This window comes from Silurus aristotelis (assembly GCF_946808225.1).
Source record: "Silurus aristotelis genome assembly, chromosome: 1".
In the NCBI taxonomy this organism is placed as follows: domain Eukaryota; kingdom Metazoa; phylum Chordata; class Actinopteri; order Siluriformes; family Siluridae; genus Silurus; species Silurus aristotelis.
The window spans coordinates 42411519-42436518 of NC_139574.1; the positions used below are offsets into that span (position 1 = coordinate 42411519).

General features: G+C 41.9%; 1 protein-coding gene and 1 long non-coding RNA gene across 5 annotated transcripts in view; both read right to left on the reverse strand.

Moving 5' to 3' along the window:
• The window catches only part of st18 (ST18 C2H2C-type zinc finger transcription factor), a 54631-nt gene that overhangs the window by 12859 nt on the left and 16772 nt on the right, over window positions 1–25000 (reverse strand). For 2 of the 4 annotated variants that reach the window (XM_083536474.1, XM_083536471.1), the window contains exons 2-14: window positions 17490–17541; window positions 16140–16170; window positions 15570–15808; window positions 11984–12553; window positions 11594–11728; window positions 7812–7902; window positions 7421–7513; window positions 7123–7331; window positions 6297–6484; window positions 2314–2559; window positions 1790–1902; window positions 1393–1455; window positions 61–129 (exon numbers count right to left, since the gene is read on the reverse strand). In XM_083536474.1, coding sequence (XP_083392600.1) covers window positions 61–129; window positions 1393–1455; window positions 1790–1902; window positions 2314–2559; window positions 6297–6484; window positions 7123–7331; window positions 7421–7513; window positions 7812–7902; window positions 11594–11728; window positions 11984–12553; window positions 15570–15808; window positions 16140–16170; window positions 17490–17541 — 2099 coding nt within the window. Of the gene's footprint in view, window positions 1–60; window positions 130–1392; window positions 1456–1789; window positions 1903–2313; window positions 2560–6296; window positions 6485–7122; window positions 7332–7420; window positions 7514–7811; window positions 7903–11593; window positions 11729–11983; window positions 12554–15569; window positions 16171–17489; window positions 17648–25000 lie in introns of all 4 variants that reach the window. The other 2 variants (XM_083536472.1, XM_083536473.1) reach the window with 2 other exon arrangements.
• On the reverse strand, window positions 8287–11581 carry LOC310725706. Its single transcript, XR_014533472.1, has 3 exons — window positions 10136–11581; window positions 8797–9928; window positions 8287–8658 (listed from the first exon to the last, which is right to left on the reverse strand). It is a non-coding gene; the product is annotated as an uncharacterized lncRNA (long non-coding RNA).

Sequence of the window (25000 nt, forward strand, 5' to 3'; positions counted from 1 at the left end):
CTCATGATGAAGATGAAGATGATAATGATGATGATGGAACTGAGTCTGATCTGCTCTTACTTCAGTTCCTGTGCATTAGCAGCCATCAGGGATTTCAGGGTCTTGTCGGCTAACGGGCAGCCGGAGACGCTAGCAAAAAGACAAGCGCGGGTTCAGTTCTTCTCTTTTCTCCTTCTACAGTCAGATTCAGTGTAGGTGTCAATGTGTAACATAGAGATATACATTATTCTATCTATCTATCTATCTATCTGTCTGTCTGTCTGTCTGTCTGTCTGTCTGTCTGTCTGTCTAATCAAAAATATTTCTTTCTTTCTTTCTTTCTTTCTTTCTTTCTTTCTTTCTTTCTTTCTTTCTTTCTTTCTTTCTTTCTTTCTTTCTTTCTTTCTTTCTTTCTTTCTTCGCACCTTCCTTCCTTCCTTCCTTCCTTCCTTCCTTCCTTCCTTCCTTCCTTCCTTCCTTCCTTTCAAACCCAGTCTATATTTACGAAATAAAAAAAGGGATGTCAGGTCTGTCTACCTGTCTCTCTGTTTGTCTGTCTGTCTGTCGGTCTACCTTTCTGTCTGTCTGTCTGTCTGTCTGTCTGTCTGTCTGTCTGTCTGTCTGTCTGTTTGTCTACCTACCTACCTGTCTGTCTGTCTGTCTGTCTGTCTGTCTGTCTGTCTGTCTGTCTGTCTGTCTGTCTGTCTGTCTGTATGTCTTTCTGTCTACCTACCTGTCTGTCTGTGTGTGTTTATCTGTCTACCTGTCTGTCTGTCTGTCTGTCTGTCTGTCTGTCTGTCTGTCTGTCTGTCTGTGTGTGTTTATCTGTCTACCTGTCTGTCTGTCTGTCTGTCTGTCTGTCTGTCTGTCTGTCTGTCTGTCTGTCTGTCCGTCCCTCCGTCCGTCCGCCCACCCCTCCGTCCGTCTATCTATCTATCTATCTATCTATCTATCTATCTATCTATCTATCTATCTATCTATCTATCTATCTATCTATCTATCTATCTATCTATCTATCTATCTATCTAATAAAAAATATTTATTTTTCTTTCTTTCTTTCTTTCTTTCTTTCTTTCTTTCTTTCTTTCTTTCTTTCTTTCTTTCTTTCTTTCTTTTTTTTCTTTCTTTCTTTCTTTTTGTCGCTTTTTCGGTCTGTCTGCCTGTCTATCTCAATTTTTTTTTCTGTCCCATGTATCTCAATGAAAATAATCTCTATCTATCTATCTATCTATCTATCTATCTATCTATCTATCTATCTATCTATCTATCTGTCTGTCTGTCTGTCTGTCTGTCTGTCTGTCTGTCTGTCTGTCTGTCTGTCTGTCTGTCTGTCTGTAAATGAATAAATGAAGGCGAAGGTAAATTTTTTTCTTCTGACACTCACATCATTCTCTCGCATGTATTTCCTCTTACCTTCTGTGTGAGGCGTAGTTTCCAGTCACGTGTCCGCTCCCGTCACAGCCAGGTGTTGGACAGCTGTTGTGCAGAATGTGGGTTAAAAGTGTTCCAATTCAAATCTTATAGCTTTTTTAGATATAAAAGGAAAATAATACCAATGATATAAAATCTCCAACATAAACAAGAAAAAGAGTTGAATTTCATTTGTATTAGAATTTTATCCTTTCTGTCTTTTCTATATCACAAACTCACTTTCTTTCTTTCTTTCTTTCTTTCTTTCTTTCTTTCTTTCTTTCTTTCTTTCTTTCTTTCTTTCTTTCTTTCTTTCTTTCTTTCTTTCTTTCTTCCTTCCTTTCAAACCCAGTGTATATCTACGAAATGAAAAAAGGGATGGATGTGTGCGTTGTTGTACCTCATCAGTTCTTTCTTGGTGTCTCGTACGAGCATCTTGTTCTTGGCACCGGTCACGTTTGCGTCTCCGGCGAAGACTTTCTCCTCGAGCGACATCCGGTCCAGCTGCTCCATCTACAAGATGCACAATTATTACCCGAAGGAAAGTGACATCAGAACGTAGTGTAATGGAAGCGCACCAGCTGTTCCGATCCCGGCCGTGTCGCTAAGTATTACAGCCGTCGCTACGCCGCGCGTCTATAAATCCACCTCGATTCTCTTTTAATCCCGTGTTCGAGTTTATGCTAATCCCAAAGCTACGTGTTTAACGGGAAGTACCTGGAAGGGACAGATGTTACGAAAGGATGGACATATAAATGAAGATAGGAGCGTATCGGTTATTAGACTTGGATCCAAAAGATCGCGAGTTCAAATCCCAGCCCTATCAAGCACGGCCCCTGAGCACGGCCCCTCAACCACATAGGCGCTTGTATAAATTAGATCAATGTAAGTCGCTAATGAGAAGTTACGCAGTGACGGTCGTACGTCTTTGTCCTGCTGATGCGGCGCTTTGCTGAAGTTCAGGGGCGTGTCCCAGCCCTCCTGCTCGTACACCGCTCGGAAGAAGGCCGTGGAGATCTGGAGGCCTCCTACTTTGGCCAGAGAAGGTTCAGGAGGAGTGAAGATGACTTCTCCTAGCGAGGGTGGGACCGGAGAATCCGCGCTCTTCTCCTTCTTCTTCTTCATGCTCAGGTCCAGAGTGCCGTTCTCGTCCACCTCGATCGCAGAGTCCTGCAAGAGGAACAGGTTTCAGACAGGGAGTGTGTGTGTGTGTGTGTGTGTGTGTGTGTGTGTGTGTGTGTGTGTGTGTGTGTGTGTGTGTGTGTTCATTTCATTAATTTATTATTATTTTTTTGGTGAACATGAAGTTTTTATTTCAACCCATGAATTCATTATTTACTTAATTATTGATTTTTGATTTACTTTTATTTTTATTTTAGTAAAAAAAAAAAAAAGTTCATCAATCTAATTTTAAAAACCTTTTCTTTTAAAAAACAATCATTTTCGTTCTTTCTTTCTTTCTTTCTTTCTTTCTTTCTTTCTTTCTTTCTTTCTTTCTTTCTTTCACAATTAAAAAAATTATGATTTCTTTCTTTCTTTCTTTCTTTCTTTCTTTCTTTCTTTCTTTCTTTCTTTCTTTTTTTCTTTCTTTTTTTCACAGTTAAAAAATAATAATTTCTTTCTTTCTTTCTTTCTTTCTTTCTTTCTTTCTTTCTTTCTTTCTTTCTTTCTTTCTTTCTTTCTATTCCTGTCTTTTTTCTTATCAAAATTTTTGTATATACAATTTGTTTGTTTGTTTGTTTGTTTGTTTGTTTGTTTCTTTCTTTCTTTCTTTCTTTCTTTCTTTCTTTCTTTCTTTCTTTCTTTCTTTCTTTCTTTCTTTCTTTCTTTAACAATTAAAAAATAATTTCTTCCTTCCTTCCTTCCTTCCATCCTTCCTACCTTCCTTCCTTCCTCTCTTTCTTCCTTTAATCCTGTCTTTCTTTATTCCTTTTTTTTCTTGTGTGTATAACATTTGTTTGTTTGTTTGTTTGTTTTTCTTTCTTTCTTTCTTTCTTTCTTTCTTTCTTTCTTTCTTTCTTTCTTTCTTTCTTTCTTTCTTTCTTTAACAATTAAAAAATAATTTCTTCCTTCCTTCCTTCCTTCCATCCTTCCTACCTTCCTTCCTTCCTCTCTTTCTTCCTTTAATCCTGTCTTTCTTTATTCCTTTTTTTTCTTGTGTGTATAACATTTGTTTGTTTGTTTGTTTGTTTTTCTTTCTTTCTTTCTTTCTTTCTTTCTTTCTTTCTTTCTTTCTTTCTTTCTTTCTTTCTTTCTTCTTTCTGTCTTTCTTTTTTCTTTCTGTCTTTCTTTCTTTTTTCGTTCTTATCTATCTAAATATTTTAAAAACAATTTCTTTCTTTCTTTCTTTCTTTCTTTCTTTCTTTCTTTCTTTCTTTCTTTCTTTCTTTCTTTCTTTCGTTCTTTCTTACTTTCTGTCTTTTTGTCCTCCTTTATTTTTAAATCTATATTTCCTTTTATTTCTTCCTGCCTTCTTTTTCATTTCCTTGTTTTAACAATCTTAGGTGTTGGGTGTATTTCTATACGAGGAGACGAGCCGCAGCTGATGAGCCACCCTCCTTGGTGAAGAACAAAATCGAACCGACACACACACACACACACACACACACACACACACACACACACACACACACACACACACACACACACACACACACACACACAGAAAAGTGTATGGCGCTTGGAGAAAAAGCTCTACTTGGCCCGAAATGCCACCAGCCGACGTACTTAAAATGCATACAGACACTTGGAGGCAGACGTCCACAGATGACGGAGCAGCTAACACTGTTTTATTCATGCATTCGCTTTGTACAGTACCTGCTCTCTTTCTCTCTCTCTCTCTCTCTCTCTCTCTCTCTCTCTCTCTCTCTCTCTCTCTCTCTCTCTATCTATCTCCCTCTCTCTATCTCTCTCTCTCTGCCCACTGAACACGGTCCTCTTGCTGTGTAGGTGTCTAAATCGTTTCACACCACACCTCCTCTAGTTCCTTTAAGTGCCAAGCTTGAACTCGCTTTTCTGCGCCCGATGCTAACGAGGATACGTTTTATAATTCATTTACCGTCCAGAACTCACCGGAACCAAACCCCCCACCGAGAGCTTCTACCATCCCATGACCTCAGAAGATCTTCTGACTCCCTCATTAAGTCTAAATGTTCTGTCACTTACAGACACTTCTATATGAGGTTCTTCATCTGCCTCTTTCAAACCCTTTACCTGCATGTCTTCCCTCACCACCTCCATAAACCTCGTCCTCGTCCATCTTCATCTCCTCCTGCCTGCTGGCTCCATCCTCAGTTCCTCCTCGGCACCTGCCTGAACCCTGTCAATCAAACCATTTCCCCAAAACGCAAAACTTAAGTCTTTCTTTTCTATCTATCCTATACTTCAAATGTTTTCTTTCTTTCTTTCTTTCTTTCTTTCTTTCTTTCTTTCTTTCTTTCTTTCTTCTTTTAATTTGTTCATTTGTTTTTTCTTGTGATAATTTTTGAAATAATTCTTTGTTTTTTTTCTTTCTTTTATATCCTATTTAAAGAAATCTTTTTTTCCTTCCTTCCTTCCTTCCTTCCTTCCTTCCTTCCTTCCTTCCTTTCTCCTTCCTTCCTTCCTTCCTTTCTTTCTTTCTTTCTTTCTTTCTTTCTTTCTTTCTTTCTTTCTTTCTTTCTTTCTTTCTTTCTTTCTTTCATTTTTTGTTTTTCTTCTGTCTCATTTTTTTTTCTTATAATTCTTTCTATTTTTCTCTTTTATATCTCAAAAAATATTTCTTTCTTTCTTTCTTTCTTTCTTTCTTTCTTTCTTTCTTTCTTTCTTTCTTTCTCATAATTTTTTTCATTCATTCATTCATTCATTCATTCCTTCTTTGCGTTTTCTTGCTTTCTTCTGTCTCAGTTTATTAAATTGTTTCTTTCTTTTGTTTTTTTCTTTCTTTTTTTCTTTCTCATCTATCTCATTATCTTCATTCATTTACTTATTCATTCATTCATTCATTCTTCATTATTCTTTCTTTCTTTCTTTCTTTCTTTCTTTCTTTCTTTCTTTCTTTCTTTCTTTCTTTCCCACCACTTCCATAAACCTCATCCATCCTTAGCATCCTTCCACCCATATACCCCCTGTCCCTCCTCGGCACTTGACCGAACCCTGTCCCCAAAACCTCCCACCAACGTCCCTTTGATTACGTCGCTTGTACTCCTGTCCATCCAGCTCCTGTCCATCCAGCGCCGCCTCCTGTCTTTTTCTCATTTCAGAATTCTAGCGTAAAAAAAAGCTGCGGCTTCCAAATGATTCGGATTTTGTTTGTTCTTTCTCGGAGACATCAACATCAACAGGTGTACGCAAATACACATCGATCTTATGACGAGGGTTTCGTAGATGGAGGAGTCTTTCGGGGCTCGGTTTCGAATCTAAAAAGCGATAGTCTTTTTTATTTCGATGCAAATTAAAAAAAATCTAAGCTCCGCAAAACATCGTCCGGCTGGATCAGGAGCCAGGAGAACCCCTCCGGCATTAGCATAAAAGTATAAATCAAATGTCTCACCACGTGTTTTACAAAAAAGCCGTCTAATTGTAATCGAGAAAGAAGCCTGATTGTATTCTCCCCAACTCCTTTTGATGTGATTACACAAATTCTCCTTTGTGTACATTAAAGCTTTAGGGGCCACGAAAGGGGAGGGGATGGAAGAAAAAAAAGAGGGAGAGGAACAAAAAATAAAAAAACTCTCTTGTTGTTCTGCCACCAGAGACACACACACAGTTCTCGGTGCCAAAAAAGTGTCTTTTGATGTCCTCTCTTACCTTTTTCATACACAAATCACAGTTGCGACAGAATAGCCACATTAAATACCCCCCCCGCCCCACCTCTCCCCGCACACACATACACACACTTCCACAAGCGAGTGCTCTAATTTGATTACCTTTGTGAACGATGCCAGTGGTCGGGCATCGGCGTTGTCCCGGTAACGGGTAGAGAGGTTCAGGATGGCGGTGGATGCCGCACCTGACTGGATGATGGTACCCGGGGCTTGGGGTCGGCTCGGGCTTTGCCCACCAGGTTTTGCAAAGCGACCGCTTGCCGCCAAGAAACTTGGGAATTGCGGTGAGGCTGTAGGAAAGACACAGTTTAAAAATAGGCATTGTCCCACAGAGGTCCTAAAATCTAAATTTCTTTTATTTATGGCATTTGCCAGATGCCCTACTCAAGCACGAATTACAACTGAGTAGTTGAGGGTTAAGGGCAGCTTAGTGGTGTTGGGATTTGAACCTAAGACCTTCCAATCCAAAGTCCAATGCCTTAACCACCTCCCCTTATATAGTAGTGTCTCAAAGTTCATAAATAATAAGCAAAAATAAAACTCCCAGAGAAGCCATTAATGTAAAAATGCTCTTTGAGCGCTGTCCAGTGCTGAATATTTTCCAATTTCGGTACAATATGTTTCTGGCTGTTTCCAAAATAATGGCATGGAGATTTGGACACTGTGTGGGAAGTCATTTTTGTCTTTGGTGTAGTTCAAGGATTGAGGCGGTTACTCGCTCCTGGATTTCTTATTAACTTCTAAAGAGAAGCAAAAGTTAAAGCCTGGTGAGAAAATGACTTCATAACTATCCTTGAAAACCTGAACTAAGCAGTTTCTTGGACCTTAAAAATTCAAATGTTGAAAGTTGCAACTGTTAGCAAACCGCTGTGTGAGTAAGGAAATCAAGTTAAAGCTAATTTTACCAGTCATTGTTTCCAGGACTTACAATCGAGGAGGTGGGAGGACTCTTGGTTCGGATCGGAGACCACGTGGGTCTGTTTTCCGAACACCTGAGCGTCAAAGCTGGCGTAGTCGAAGTGACCCTTGCTGTACTTGTCCATGTCTTTGGCCATGCTGGCCTGCAAGGCGCTCACAGGATGGGCGAACTGGTAGGCAAGTTGTCCGAAATCAAACTTCTTCATCTGAACCAAAGGTCTGGAGAGGAGGGAAAGAAAAAACAACCACATCTGTGATGTGAAGCAAACAATCACCGAGACTCTTTTGAAAGGTTTGAGCGTTCTTACCTTGCCATCTTTTCTGGAGTTTGTCTACACTTGGAGAGGTCATCTTGAGGTTTGGGACCTTTCTCGGCTGCAGCAATCGGGCAGCCGGATAAGCTGGGCCAGGGACACACACTTTCGTTCAGTATTTGTAGAAAAATCATACGTTCTCCATTTTGTCTCAATCGGAATTCATCCATATCCATTTGTTCTGATGTTCATAGTGGTTCATTTTTACCCAAAAAACATAATTCTACAGCCATTTAACTTCAAACCACGCTAACCAACCGGAAGCTTCTTTTTCGAAACAAAAAGAGATCAAATGAGACAACTGGTGAGATGTCCTACAACAATTTCCAGTCCTTTTAGGTCTCTGTTTTCGGACTGTCGTTTGATAAAGAGTGTTCTGGCGTACCTCCGGTGAGTGCTGCGGTTACTGTTGACGTGGCCTCTTCCAGTGCATCCGGGGGTCGGGCACTTTAACACGTTTTCGTGCATGGCTAGAACTGCGGAAGAAATAGAACGCCGGCTTAGCAGCAAGAATGACAGACACAGCACTCAATCAATCAATCAATCAATCAATCTATAGATTGTGTTTAACCCAACCGCAGTGTGTAAATCTCTTGCTTTATTACCGACCTGAACTGGTCGCCACATCGCTGTGATAAAAACGGAATAAAACATATTTCCAAGTGTACTGCTGTAAATAAAGAATCAATCTTAAAATTAAAACAAAAACTCACTGAGCTGTAAACGAGCTGTAGATTAATTACAGATGAGCTGTAAAGGAGATATAAGTGAGTTGTAGATTAGGTGTAAATTAGCTGTAGAGGAACTGTAGAGGAGCTGTAAATGACCTGTAGATGAGTGGTAATGCGTTGAAGATGAGCTGTAAATGAGCTGTTAATGAGCTGTAAATAGGTTGTGGATAAGCTCTAAATTGAGCTGTAAATGAGCTCCAAATTGAGCTGTGAATAAGTTAAAAACGAGCTGTACATAAGCCCTAAATTGAGCTGTAAATGAGTTGTAAATGAGCTGTTCATGAGTCCTAAATTGAGCTGTAAATGAGCTATAGATGAGCTATAAATTGAGCTGTAGGTGAGTTGTGATTCAGCTGTAAATAAGCTGTAGATGAGCTGTAGTTGAGATGTAAATGAGCTGTGGATGAACTATAGGTGAGCTGTAGATGAGCTGTAGTTGAGATGAAAATGAGCTGTAGATGAACTATAGATGAGCTGTGGATAAGTTAAGCCATAGTTGAGCTGTAGATAAACTATAGATGAGCTGTAGTTGAGCTATAAATGAGTTGTAGATGAACTATAGGTGAGCTGTAGATGAGCTGTAGTTGAGATGAAAATGAGCTGTAGATAAACTATAGATGAGCTGTGGATAAGTTGTACCATAGATGAGCTGTAGATAAACTATAGTTGAGCTGTAGATGAGCTGTAGTTGAGCTATAAATGAGCTGTAGATGAACTATATTTGAGCTGTGGATGAGCCGTAGTTGAGCTGAAAATGACCTGTTCTGTTGTTTACCGTTATGGTACTCCTGCTAACTAAATAGTTAGGTTTGATCCTGCTGGAAATTCGCACCGTGTACCACAACCGGTGCTTATTCCAATCATGAGGTGCTGAATGTTAGCATGATATAATGCACGGGTTCACACGTCAATCTCTGCTACCTTTAACATTATTTCCCTTTGACATCCTGCCAGAATGAGCAGCGCAGTTCGAACTCGAATCTCCTGGCCCTTTAGCGCTATAGCATTTGGGTGGAGGCAGTGTAGTTACACCTCGCTCGGGGTGTTGCGTTCACAAAACGCGAACAGGAGCATTAAAACAAACCTGCACTTATCATCAGGGTAATTTGCTGCTATAATGGCGGCGGACTGCTGATCCGGTGAGTGAGAGCCAATTTTTTTCTCCTCCTCGTGCCCCAGTTTGTGCTCGCATTACCACCTCGAGGGACTCCTACTAAGCGCAAACACAAATTTCCCGACTTTATACGCGTTTGTTGGATATTAATATCAGCCCCACTTCAAAACAAACAGGCTTCTTTGCACCGACGAGCACGTCGTTTTTCTCCACGACGGCGCCCCGATCGCGATCCGGCGATCCAGTCGCGTACGGCGAACGCGAATGATTTACCGCGCTCGCTAAACCCGTTGTCGTGTTAATTGTCAGCCAGCCAGTTATTTGTACTTGTTATAATCTCGCCCTCTCCTCTGCGCTTCACACTTTTCCGCGACCGTGCCATTCTCTCGGTGGACATCAAGTCCAATTCACACCCAAAGCTTCTCTGAAGCATTTTTAGCCACCGAACAGGTTCACTTCCTGTGAAGGGGGGGAAAAACAGGAAATACATCAGCCACTCAACTCAGCGATACGATCTAGACCTAACGGCTGAACGCTGCATGAGCAGTTTCACTCTGCGAGCACTGAGTACTGAGCATCGGGCTTCAGGTCTTTAAGCAACCAAAATAATCAGATGATGCTTTCCTCTTTCTTACCTCATTCATACGCCCATCCGATCTTAATTTTTAGCTTATTCTTGCCCCATTCTTACTGAATTTCTATCCCTTTCTTACCCCATTCTTACTTCACCATTACTTCATTCGTATCCAATTCTTACACCATTTGTAACGTATTTGTAACTAATTTTAACTCTTACCTCGTTTTTTTTTTTTTTTACCTCATCCTTATCCCATTCTTTACCTCAGTCTACATCATTTATTGAACTTTTTTGCTCCTTCCATAAATGCTGAATAACAATCTGCCATTTTCAAACATTTATCAGCACCCTCTGACCAATCAGATCGGAGAATCCGACGTAAGTGATCTATAATTACATAATAATTCTAGGTAAAATTCGAAGAATTGTTTCGTGAAGTGGGGAAAAAAAAAAGGCATTCTCTCAATTAACTCGTGGGAACTTAGATGACAGTTTATCCCATTACCAGCAGCAAACTTCACACTTCCTGTTTCTGCTTCCTTCATGTTTGCTGAAATAAATCTCACGTTCAAATATCAACAAGGAAACAGACTACAGCTGGCTGTTCTGTACAGAGTCTTGGATCCCTAATAACTTTTTTTTTCCTTTTGTCCACATTTTTTATTCCCTTTAGTCCGGACGCTGTCCGTTTCTTCCGCTCCGGCCCTTTGATTTGCGGAAGACTGCTGCAGCTCTACGACTTCATGCTTTCATACTGAAAGCCCTTAATTACATTTTGCTGTTCCTTTTGTCACGTCCGTGTTTAATGGCGAATGTTTGTGTTGCTTTTAAATGGCGAAAAAAAAAAAAAAAAACGAAAGAAAGAAAGAGAAAAAAAAAAAAAGGCAATGCGTTAAAAAAAAAAGAAGTGTTTCCACACCATGATGCTGATTTGCATACCGCAGTAAATCAAAAGCAGTAGACAAACTTCAGGGGTGAACTTGTGAAACGACAAACTCGTCTCTGCGTGCGCCTTCTGGAAAACTTGGCCTGGTTAGATCTTCGCCACGATGTACACGCATCATATGTGTATATAATACAAGCCCATGGACTGATCTCACGACCTTTGGATCCAAAATCGTCGACATTTATGGCATTATCCAGAACAACTTACACTGATCTCGTCTATACAACTGGACAGCTATCAGGTTAAGGGCCTTGCTCAGGGGCCCAAGAGTGGCAGCTTGATGTGGCTGGGATTTGAACTCACTACCTTTGAATCCAAAGTCATCTACATTTACGGCACTATCCAGAACGACTTACATTTATCTCATCCATACAGTACAACTGAGTAGCTATGGGGTTAAGGGCCTTGCTCAGGGGCCCAGGCAACTTGGCATGGCTGGGATTTGAACTCCAAACCTTCTTCTACAAAATCAATTATTTTAACTCAGACGCTCTTATCAATAGCAACTTACATTTATCTCATAAATGTAAGGGGTTGAGGACCTTGGCCAGGGGCCCATGGGTGTGGCAGCTTGGTGTGGCTGAGATTTAAACTCACAACCTTTGAAAGCAAAATCTAATGCCTTAACCACTGAGCTACCAGTCAAAAACATAAAACAAAGAACAAAATACTGTTGCTAAGCTCTGACACTGAAGACTCCTTCCATAAGTATTAAACAGAAGGTCAGAAAACTCAGAAAACACTGGTATGGTCTTACAGTGAGTGCATGAATACATCAAAGGAATAAAAAAAAACTCACTTTCAGGAGGCACTCGTACTTTGTGGGGACATCCTGACAAACTTCTGTGGTGGGGGTACAGTCCAGTCACATGACCCGTCCCATCACACCCGGGGGTCGGGCACTTGATGTCTTTCTTGTCGGTTCTTAGCGAGTCTATGGACACAAGGCACACATTCAGTCTATATATCATAGCTACCCCTTCCCCATAGTAATATATATCATAGGTACCCCTAGCCCTATAGTTATATATCATAGCTACCCCGTCCCCATAGTGATATATATCATAGGTACCCCTAGCCCTGTAGTTATATATCATAGCTACCCCGTCCCCATAGTGATATATATCATAGCTCCCCCTCACCTAGGACTATATATAATATAGTATATAAGTAATAGTAGTAGCGTTACCTTTGTTGTTATGGTAGACAGCACGAGCGTCTATTTGCCTCCTTTCATGGTTGACCCGTTCGAACAGGAAGCGGTCCATTTCCCTGTAGGCCCCGTGAAGGAGCTGCCTGTGCATGGCCTGCTCCAGGAGGCCCAGGTTGAGCCGTGCCCGCTCCATGCCCAGTGCCCAGCCTCCAAACGGGTCGTCTAGCTTGGGCACCTGGGCCTCGTCCTCATTGTCGCTAACCTCCCTCGAGCAGGCGAACTCATCCATCAGGAGCCCGCTGGCAGTGTGGCCCACATACACGGGGAGCTGGAGTCCAAAGTGTTTCTCGGGCCGTGCCTCATCAGCAGAGTTTGGGCTCAGGCTGGGGAAGGGGCACGGGCAGGCGGCCCCGGGCACTGTCCGAGGCCGAGGGCTAATCCATTCGCATTCCTCGGGCTCCGGGTCTTTATCTGTGTTTTTCTCGCAAAAGTCTTTCTCGAGCCATTTCTCGTCATCGCATTCGGGAGAGCTCAGGCTGGTGCGCTCGGACCACGACAGTGAGCCATGCGATTTGTCTCGGTAGTCGAGGCAGTCGAGATCGTCGTCTGGGAAGAAAACAAATTCGGGATTAAGAATGCGACCTCATACAAGTCGTTCAGAATGCTGGGAAATGACGCACAGTTCAGGGAATCAGTTCGCCTCTAGAAGACGTTCTGAAAATGGGTTTTTTTTTTGTTTGTTATTCCACTTCATGTACGGAATTACAGGATTATTACGAAGACAAGAAACACTAGACGGGACAAATGCGAGTTCGCGGCTTAGCAGTACAAGACATGAAATGATTTATAACATGTTTTTACAGGGTACACAAACAAACGGCATTTTATCCTTAATTACTTTTCACTGAATAACAATAGAAACATGGAGTTTATATAAAAATCTGAGGGCAAAAATCAGAAATCCTATTATAATAATAATAATAATAATAATAATAATAATAATAATAATAATAATAATAATAATAATAATAATAAATATATCCGTAATAAATGTAAAAAAAAAAAAAAAATGTGAAAATAATAACATGAATAAAGAAAAATATGTGGAGATGGATAGTAATTTGATATTTCTTGAACTTGCCTAAAATGTCTATTCCTTTTTTTTTTTTTTTTTTTTTTTTTTTTTCTTTTTTTTCTTTCTTTAAATTCCGTCCCTTTAAAAAAAAGATCGCACACATTTACAAACACATTCTGGGGACCTCACAATTTACACTCCGACTTTTTTATTTTAAAAGGTGATAGAAAAAAAATTATAAAAAAGAAAAAAAAAAAACACGAAAAAGAAAAAAAGAAAAAAAACATTTTTTATTTTATTTAGTCCTCGAAGGAGAACAAAAAAGAAAACACAATTGATCTGTTCATCTTTTTTCAATGCCAGGGTTTTATCGAATCCTATACGGAAATATATATTTCACGCTTGGCTTCATTTCCATTCATTTAACATCTCCCCCGTTTAGTTTTTTTTTCCTTTCTTTCCTTCTCTTTTTTTTTTTTTTTTGTCAGGCCTGGTCTGAATCACGACAGAGGTGTGATAAAGCATGCCTGTCCAACACAGATGCAAAGTTAGCCAGTTATGCTAAGTTACAATTAGCAGAGCAGGCATCCAGGCTTACGCTGCCATCCAGATGGAGACAGAGTGTTCACCAAAAAAGCGCACACACACACACACACTCACACACACATACATACGGCAGCGAGAACGATTCGGGGTGGGGGTTTGGAAGGCGAACGTGGTTGGAGTGTTGGAACAGGTGAACGGTTTGTACTCCAGAATAGCCATTACCGTCGCTAGTGTGCGATCTGAGGCTTGGCTCGACTCGCTTACGCGCGACGCCGCTACCGCCGCCACCGCCGCCACCGCCGCCACCGCCACGGAATGGAAAGCTAGCACCCGGGTTTTTTTTTTTTTTAGTTTGTTTGTTTGTTTTTTTTTCCTCTTTCGTTTAGATTAAGATTCACCTCCTATTTGAAAAAAATGTTTGCATTTATTATCAAATTAAAATACACGCGTAAGATTTTTTATTTAACACAATAAGCCTCCGATACGGATTATATACACATCAAAATGTTCCAAAAATATTAATTCTAATAAATCAATTGTCAAAAAAAATATGAAAAAAATATCTTGTTGTAAAAATTTTTTCGCACAGGAGTGCCACAGGAAAAAAAAACAAAAAAAAAACACAACAAGAATTAAATAGTACGAGCGCACACGTGTGAACGAATCAAATGATCATAATAAATTAATAAATAAAGCGAATTCCATTTCGCCCGCTCAATTTGGTAGCGCGGTTCCGTTGTCCATTTAACGACCCGCATGTGTCCAATAATGAGGCATAGGCATTATGCCTAATTATGTATATTTGCGCAGTGTTTGATGGCCTAACAAAAGCTTTCGAAAGGCACAATTACGTTTTTTGTTGCTTGGTTACGTCGTTAAAAATATACCGAATAAGTGCAGATTATAGGGGAGTGCGAAACGCACGCGCACGAGGACAGCATTGTTGCCAAAATGTTCATAATTCGTTTCATTAGGAAATGGCAATGTTTTTGTTTTTCGGAAAAAGGGGGGAAAAAAAAAAGAGCGCGGTCTTGGGAAAAAAAAAATGTAATCTCAACTTTTTTTTTTGGGGGGGTGGGGGTTGGGGGATGCGGGGTGGAGGGGGGGAGGGTATGACAAAAAAATTCCTTCCTCTTGCATGTGATCACTTTCTTTTTTTTTTTCTTTCTCTCTTTCTCTCTTTCTTTTTTTATCAATGAGACACAATATAATTTGGTGCCTTCTATTCTCAGTTTCCCGATTTGCATAATTATTCGAGCGGACCTCACTTGCTTGAGCACTTTTTTGTGTGTTTGTGTGTGTGTGTGTGTGTGTGTGTGTGTGTGTGTGTTTAATAATTGAGCAGGCGACGGCCCAGTTGTGATCAGGATTCCAAAAAAGAGATCCGGATACACAGTGTGGAGCAGAGATCCGAGTCTTATCGGTCCAACAACTGCTGTTCTTCTGTCCGGACACCAGTTTGGAAGCAGAGCATGATAAAGGAGGAGGAGGAGGAGGAGGAGGAGGAGGAAAAGGATGGGGGGGGGGGTAAGAAGGGATTCGGAATAAAAAAAAAAAAAGTGCTTTGCCAGGAATCTCATGACAGATCAGCTGTCCCAAATTTCAATCTGAGGATGTGACAGACAAACACAGCAGCGTAGTCTCCGAGCAGAAATGAGTGGAAAGGGGTTGGGTGGGGGTTTGGATGGATGGATGGATGGATGGATGGATGGATGGATGGATGGATGGATGGATAGATAGATAGATAGATAGATAGATAGATAGATAGATAGATAGATAGATAGATAGATAGATAGATAGATAGATAGATAGATAGATAGATAGATAGATAGATAGATAGATAGATAGACAACTGGAAGGGGGATAGAGAAGGAGGAGGAGGAAGAGGAGGAGGAGGTGGTGGCAAGGGAGGGAAAAAAAAATTGAATGCAACAGATGGTAGTTTAAAATTCAGCGTCAATTGTTCATCAAAACAGACAAAACAACGGGACATCTGTCTACCTGCTGGAGTGTCAATGTTCCTGGGTGCGTCTTTGTCCTGAGCGGTTGCCAGGTCCTCCTCCTGGACCTCCTCCTCCTCCTCCTCCTCCTCCTGGTCGTCGTCGTCGTCGTCCTCCTCCTCCTCCTCTTCGCTGGGACTGTAATGGCGCGGTTTCATCAGCAGAGACTTCCTCTTGTTCACCGGCGTGCCGCGAGCATCCTCGGCCGCGCTCCTCTTCCTCGCCGCAGACGCCAGCAAGCTGCGGAGAGAAAACATCGGACGTCTCGACTGAAGCTGTTTGATTTTGGAAACCCCGAAATGCGCTTCAATCCATAAAGGGCCCGGAAGGAGTCTCCGTTTCTGAGACAGAAAATAAATGCTGATCGTCTGTTTCTTGTTGCGATTACGGGAAGTGGATGGTAAAAGGTAAAAGGTTCGACATGTTAACAAATAAATGCTGGGGTGGAAAAGTAGGACTCGGACCATACCATCTCTCGATACCTGTGGAATTGGACCGTACCATCTCTCAGTCCTAATGAGCGAAGGCCAGTAATGAGAATATGACCACAAGGGGGGAAATTAATGCTCACCTGTGTGTCTCGACGAAGCTTTCAGGCGGAACTGCAAACACACAGAGAGAGAAAAAGTGAGGACCGGTAAATACACATGGGTGTGTTTCCCCACGGGGATGCTGCACCTGTGAATTCTATTTGATCCAAAACCATGTAAGATGCTTTCCATTCCTTAGTGTCTTCGTCTCTTCCTACCCCCCAAATACACCCTGCCCTGTCCCTGCCCTCCTGAAGAAGTGCTTGGCTGGATTTCCAGGTTTTCCAAGTATGACAAGGACCAAGGACAGCGGTCAGAGGACCACACTGGCAAGGGGCATGTGAGCGTTCGTTAAGCATGCCCAAACAAAACAAAGCTAGCAAGTAAAGGGTCCTGGAGGGAAAGCATGTATTTTATTAGCGTGTATTGAGCTAGGATGCAAAAAAAATCATTGCAAACGATACTAGTGAGTGGACACTACTAGCATAGCATTTTCTTTTCTTATTTTTGCGAACGAATGGGGGAAAAAAATAAGGTCACGCCCACAAACAACACAGAATTGCCAAGATAATGGGATTGAAGGATTACGGACAGCGACCAAAACATTCTATTACTAGCATAAATGGCACAGCGTATTGCAAATATTGCTAAAGCGAAATGAAGGACAGGGTGTATAAGCTTAAGGGCCTTGCTCCGGGGCCCAGAAGTTGCAGTTTGGTTAAATTTGAACTTACGACCTTCAGAGCCCAGAAGGTCTTGATGGTGAGGCTACTCCGAGAAAGGCTTTACTGTCGAATCGTAACCGTATACTCAAGTCCAGTCGCCCCCTCATACAAGATTCTGCCCTGTGCCGTTACCCCTGTCGGAGCGCTGGTGCTGAATGGAGTCAATCGGCCCATTCAGACAACACGCCAGGGCTAACGTCAGCACATAATGAAGGCCCCTAGCCGTGAATAATGCATCACACATCATCTCGACATAACCGGCCTCTCCACATGAATGAGATTAATATTTTAAAAAAAAAAGAACCACGGACAGCGACACTGCTTCTCTGAACCAACACTTCAGGTGAATTGCACACAGGGGATATTAATGGAGGCTGGGAAAACTTGCGTAGGGGTGGAGGGGGGTGGGGCGCCCAGAGAGAACAAACCTATGAATCTGGGGTCGAAGCGCAGATACAGAGCCCCTGGAGCACACAAGGTTTAAGGGCCTTGCTTAAGGGCCCAAGAGTAGCCATTTGGTATTACTGAGACTTGAACCCTTGACCTTCTGAACCATAACCCTTTACCAATGAGAAACATAAATGAAATAGCATCAGCATGAAACGGGAACGGACGAGGGATCGATTTATTTATCGAATTATTCGGAAAGGATACCAGAATACTTACTAGTGTTGGCGACGAGCGGCTCGGCGCGATTCTCATCTCCTTCGGAATCCATCTGGAAAGCAGCAAAGAAGTCAGACGGACGTTTATTAGGACGGAAAAGGGATTTCAAAGGTATTTGAGTGGCATTAGAGTTCAGATTTATAGCAGAGACGCCCAAACTAGGGCTCGTAGCGACTTGCCATAGACGAGAAAAAAAGAGGGGGAAAAAAAAACCCCCGCTGATTTTTATTTCTATTATAACATTTTTGTTTTATTTATTATTTCTTTTATAACACAGCAAATAGCTGCATTACTCAATGAACTATCGTATAATTAAATGGGATGTCAGAAATCCAGACACAATTTGTCCCACGAACGTTTTCGAAAAATAAAATAGTGAAAATCGGAATGAAATCAAAGCGACCCCCCCCAACACACACACACACACACACACACACACACACACACACACAAACACACACACACAGAGCTTTTTTCACACTTCAAACCCACATCATTGACCAGCACAGGGATCTGTAATAATAATAATAATAATAATAATAACAATAAGAATAATAATGAAAAATAATAATCATTAAAATAATAATAAAATAATAATAAAAAAAAAAAAAAATGACTCTCATATACCACTCTGATTTTATAATTTTTTTTCCCAAAAATTTTCAATTAATTCGGGTTTTTGGACGCAAAACGGGGAAAAAAAAAACGTGCTTTTCGAAAAGGCGAGACAGCATTGGGCAAAAAAAAAAAATAATAATAATAATGATGTAAAATAGTGTGTCAGGAAAAAAAAAAAAAAAAAAAAAAAAGTAGCACCGTGGAGTGTTTTTAGACAAAAAGAGTTGTTAATGCCCCGCACACACACACTCACACACACTCGCACACGGGTACACACATCCTCGCTCTTTCTCTCACTCTCGCTGCCGCAGCGTCGCCTTGCCGATCCCAAATAAAACCTATTAAATGTAATTATTCCAGGCTGATGGCGGTGTATAGTGGTCAGAGGGGCTGCGGTGAGTCACAGGCTGTGCTGTTACTCCGGTCGTAATGGGAAACATGACTCCTCTCTCTCTCTCTGTTTCCCCTCTCTCCATCTCTCCATCTCTCTCTCTCTCTCTCTCCCAGCTTGGCTGTTGTGATTGAAGGCACTGACCTGTCATACATTTATAATAGGGGGAGCAGGTGTGGCAGTGATGGGCCTTAATTTCCTTTAATAAACCTTTTATGTGGTCCACTCTTAATGCCACGCCGGTCCTCTCGCGGCTCCCCGGGCAGGACATTGCAGGACCACGTGTTTTTGAATGAAAAAAGGAGAAGGGGGGTGGGGAGAGGGGGCGGAGTTTTGGGGCTCATTAGCATGATAAAGACCCGCCCACTACTCTCTGAAGCATCTGCCTCATCTGCTGAATCATAATTTCATTCAAATCTGGTAGACAGACAGCCACGGCCTCACACACTCCTGGGAGCTCATGTGTGTGTGTGTGGGGGGGGGGGGCAGTGCTCTCTCTTCTCTCTCTCTCTCTCTCTCTCTCTCTCTCTCTCTCTCTCTCTCTCTCAGCCCTAGCCCATCTGCTACTTTTCCCACAACCTTATTTGAGCTGTCGAGAAGTGTGCGTAAAAAGTGACGCCAGTGTGTAATCAACACATGAATTAAAACGTCGTTTGTCCTGACTCAGAAAAAGGGGGAAAGAGATAAAACGCAGAGCGGTAACGGAAAGAAAAAAAAGAAAAACGCTTGCATGACTAGAAGGAAAAACGGCGAAATTTCACGCCATCGCGCCGCAAATGTATTTCTTTTTCCAGGTCAAAGGTATGAAAAACGCTGTTTGGCTCATTACATAAATAAAAAGGGGGAGATATTTACATGGTCCTGGTGGTCCCATTTGTAAAACGAAAAAAAGACGGCTAATTCCGCGATAACATCCGGACGCTCCTCCGTACAGGTCGGACGCTCGGGAAAACGTTTGCGTGCCGCCGTCTCTCGTTACTATACGACCGAACTTCGAGTGTAATTACGGGATAAAGTGGCTTGAGCGGAGCCACAATGAATAAATAAAGAGAGCTTCAACATTATCTACAATAATACTCCTCCTTCTCTCGCTCTCTCTCGCTCTCTTGCTTCGTTTCTCGATCTCAGCTTTCTCTGGCTGTATCATTCTTTGAATTATGGAGCCCGAGGCCTGGCGCAAGGTCACCTCTTTTCCTCCCTCCCCCCGTCGTCTTTGTCCCATCGTCGACAGGAGGAAAAAGGGTTAACCCGGGTCTGAATGTAATTACGGAATGAATGGAATTACAATGCGCCTGCAGCAAGTTTGCGTCTTCCTTATTTATTAAGGCAGCTGATGGGCCAGGTTTGATGAGGCACTCTTCGGGCATAATTGAGTCATCACACAAAGAGGGGGCTTCGGCAGCATTCACCGAGGTTTTATCAGCCGCAAACAGACCTGATTACTGGCAATTACACTCTGATCTGCCAGGGCGAGGGAGGGGTGGTGAGTTGGGGGGGTTTAGACCAAAAGAAAAAAATGAAAAACTTTCCTGTTCGGTGTTCACCCCAGGAATAATTTGCACTTTTAGTTATTTTATTATTATTATTATTATTATTATTATTATTATTATTATTATTATTAATATTATTGGCAAGGGATAAACAGAAATGTAAAAAAAAACGAAATAATACAGAGTGAAAAAAAGTTTACACGCGACATCGTCCGTGCCAAAAAACCCGTCACGGCGTAACACGATCCTCGTACCCTCTGCGGCGCAATCGATCCGGACCCATTAGAATTTTTCTCGGAATGCGACGCGGATACGAGGAGACGCGCATGGAAATGCAAATGGCGCTTTAAAAAGAAAACATTCAAAAAACTTTTACGAGTTTGCGAGTTGAAGCGTTTTTTTACGTCTGCTACGTTAAATTCATCGGAACGTTATTAGAGATCGAAAATCCGCAATACGCAGCATTTTGATTTCCCTTCCTACAAAAAAAATTATTTGATCCTCAGGCCAAATTGGTCATTTCATAAAAAGGAAGCAGTCACTTTTATCCTTTTTCCCAATACACACACACTCGCGCTTGCACTCTTTTCCTGATGGCAAAAACTCATCCAGGATTCTTAAGATGGAATGAATGGCTTGGCCCGGGCACAGAGGGGGAAAAAAGAAAAAATCCCCACCCTGGCCGTGTGTGTTTGTGTGCAGGGAGAAGAAGAAGGACATGAAAGAGTTGAGAGACGATGACAATTTCAGGACTTTTGGGTGGACAGTTCCCAGGAGAAGATTTTCCCCTTTACTGATTATATATTATTAATATTATACACACACACACACACACACACACCAAAATAATCTCGACATATAAACTGTAATCGATGACAAACTCCTGAAACTGCCGTCGACTCGAAACACCTCATTATTTTTCCATATTCCGAACTGAATTCGGTGACTTTTATTTTTTTGGTGTGTGTGTGTATGGGGATGAACAATAGTGCTGAAACAAAAAACAACAACAAAAAAAAGGCCAGGTGTTAGCGGAGAAAACTTGCACGCCTATTCCACGTTAGCGTCCCGAGTGGGACCAGGTGGCCTGGGATTTTTTTTTATTTTTTTTTCGTCCTGCCCGGATAAATTGCGGGATAAAACCCGGAAACACGTCTTATGCAAAAGCGCAAAAAATAAACAAAGAAATGCGAATAATAAAAAAAACAAACAAAAATAAAAGGTGAAGAAGAAAAGGGGGCGTCGGACGAGGAGTTTAGGTTTAGGGAGAATCGGATTTCTAATCAGATCGCCGCGGCGAAATGAGCAGCCCGTACGGCAGCTGTACTTTTCCCAGGGTTAATTACCTTTCGCCGCGCTCGCCTAATGAGTCAGCTGCCGCTGTCATTAAACAACGCCACTTCAAGCAATGCTCCTTCAGCCTGCGCAAACAAGCGTCCCCCCCTCCCCTTGCCCAGGTTAGCTCGGTCGCGGGAAGCCGAACCGCCGCCCGACCGTGACCACGACCATGAGCACGGACCAGGGAATATGGGGGGTTGTTGGGGGGGTTTCTCCATTGATGGCATATGCTCAGAAACCGGAGCCTCGTAACATCGTCGACATTTAACCTTAAAGCTCTTAAACCCGTTCCTCTGTCTCGAACGTCTTTCCTGCTCTCCTGGACGTTCGATGGTAATAATTCACGACAAAAATATGCATTGTATCGTATCTATCGTCTCATTTTTGGTCTCCCACAGTTTTGGTTCGGTCGCTAAATCGTTCCCAGGTACCCGGGATTACAAACCCGGGGTGTTTACACTTGTTGGCCCTGTAGAACTTCCATGTAGTGCTGTGTACTCAGTAGACCTATTAGACGTATTATGAAGATTAGGGAATGTTCTCCAGCATCCACACAAACACACACGTCAGATGCTCAGCTTGCCATCGTCTTGTCAACTTCTCAGGAAACGACCTAAATTCGATTTGAATCGAATTCTACGTGAATCCATTCCCGTTTGAATCGGACCAAATTCCAATCGAATCTGCAAAAGGAGTGTCCACACCGACGTCCATCGTCTTACCGCGGCGACCACCCGTAGGCAACATCAATACACAACCCATGTCGATACGTTTACATGAGTCTCCAGTGTCAGTGAGAACCCCAGCGATAAACGGGATTCAATGTGCGATAAAAAAATACAAAAATACATTCAAAAAACTACATCAATGTGAGATGATTCGGATCACATGACCTGAAAGGGGGCCTTTGAAGTGACGGTGCATGAAAGTGTCTCCGCTAAATCACGCTCTCGAGCTAAACACACTCCAAACACACACACACACACTCTGAACACACACTCCGAGCACTCAGTCACCGTCAAGCACGTCCCTCCTCACCTCTGCCCCCCTTAATACTAACGTATAAAACAGACTTGCGGAAGAAGGGGGAGATAAAGAGGAAGGTTGGAAGGGCATGGAGGTGTGTATTGTGTTGACACCCCCCCCCCCCCTTCTTTTTTTCTTCCTTTCTTTTTTCGGGGACCTTTTTTTTCACTTAAAGAGGCACTCTCGTGAATGAGCCGTGTAAATATACAGCATGGTGACCCACACGTTTACACACACACACACACACACACACACACACACACACACACACACACACACACACACTATATCTAAATATATTATTGGAATTAAATATGCAAAAATATCTTGGATATTTATTAAGGAAAAAAAAAGATATTTAATTACAAATAAAACATTTAATAAAATGAATAATAATTAAAAAGATATAAAAAATTTTTTTTTAATTAATGTGCAGATTTGGAGCACGGTTTCACTTCCACATTAACAAGGGTTGTGAAAAGTTTCTACAATTTCTGAAAAAAAATGGGAACATTTAAATAAAAAAAGTAAACAAAAATAATAACAATAATAAAAATTAAAAAAGAACCGATTTTTGGAATAATTTCTTGGATTCTTAGGAATTGTGTCCAGATTCTTTGCTCAGAAAAATATTAGAATTGCAAAATAAATAATTATAATTTAAAAAAATTCAATTCGATCTCCAGCGAGTGTTCGTGTAGAGAAACCCCCCACGATCATCCCCCCCCCACCCCAAATAATAGTTTTTTTTTTCTTTTAGCAGCCATCAAAGATCTGAAAGGTTCTCTGTAATCTTCCACTTTGAGCTTAAACGCATTAGCGTGCGCTCTCGCCGCCGTGACAGCTGTCCGTACGCATCGGGACACGTGCACTCGCCGACATGACCCTTGTTAGGAAAAAAACAAAACACACCCTCACCCTCTTACACACACTTACACACACACACACACACACACACACACACACACACACACACACACACACACACACACACACAAAAGGCTCCTGAAGCCTGGGACATGCCTGGTAAGGTCACTGGAGATTTTCCAGACAAGCCCAGTCCAGAGGAGGGGGGGGAGCAAGTGGAGGGGCAAGAATGAAAAAAAAAAAAAAGAGAGAAAAAAAAAAGAAAGAAAGAAAGAAAAAAAAAAAGGACAGGCGGCGAATCTCATTTTAGCAGACCGCACACAATCTGGGCTCCCACACAACTATCTCTGCCTGACCGCTTTCTATTTATCCCTTATCAGTGTTTACCAACCGCTACTTTTCTTTCATTCCCCGCTGCGAGGCCGTCCTCGTGCTATCAGTCAACAGCTGACACGACGTGGAACGGCCTCAAAGGCGAGAGAGGAAAGGATCAAAACCGGAGCGGAAAGCTGTTTAAACAATGCGACAGAGGAAATAAATTCAGAAAATCCGCGCCGTTCCTGCGGCCCACCAGGCGACCAGACGCCGCTTTGTAGTTGGGGCCAGCGGGCAAAAATCGAGGTAACGATCAAGAGGTAACGATCACAAAGTAACGCTCATGAAGCAACGTGATGTAGCGCTCACGTGGAAGCCCTAGAGAGGTAACGCTCGCAATGTAGCACAATGTAACGTTCACGAGGTAGCCCTCAAGAGGTAACACATATAAGGTAGCGGTAACATTCAGCAAAACACTCATGAGGTAACACTCACAATGTAACGGTTAAGAATGGTAGCACTCAATCACGAGGTTGCGCTCACGATATAATGTTCATGAGGTACTAGTTATGACGTAACACACATTCTAACTCGTGAGGTAAAACGCACAGTGTAACACTCACAAGGTAACACTCATAATTTACTATTAAGTAACACTCACAATGGAGCAGTCACGAGGCAGTGCTCATCAGGTAACACGAACGATGTAACACTCATGAGGTTACACTCGCATTGTATTGCCCTTCATGTAACACCCACAAGATAACAACCATGAAGTAACTCTCGCAACGCAATGCTCATGAGGTCATGCTCACGATTTGATGATCATGAGGTAACACATGGTAGAGCTCATGAGGTACCGCTCAGAATATAACACTCATGAAGCAATGCATCCCAAAGTAACACTAACAAAGTAGCACTCATTAAGTAACACTTACAAGGAAGCACTCCCATGAGGTAACACTTACAATATAACACTTACAAGGTAACACCTACAAGGTAGAACTCAAAATGTAATGCTCATGAAGTAACACTCACAGGGCAGTCATAAGGGACCCTCACAGACATTCATCAGGTAACACTCACAATGTAATGCTCATGAGGTAACATGCAAGGTAGCAATGACGGGGTAGGGCTCATAAGGTCACACTCACAATATAACACTCATGAACTAACACTCATGAGGTAACGCTCATAAAGTAACACTCACAATGTAGCAGTCATGAGGTAACACTGATAATACAGCGTAACACTAATGTGGTAACAATTTAATGCTCATCAGATAACGCTCACAATGTAGCAGTCATGAGGTAAGGCTCATGAGGTAACACTCACAATGTAGCAGTCATGAGGTAACGCTCATTAAGTAACACTCACAATGTAGCGGTCATGAGGTAACATTCACAATGTAGCACTCATGAGGTAATGCTCATGAAGTAATACTCACAATGTAGCAGTCATGAGGT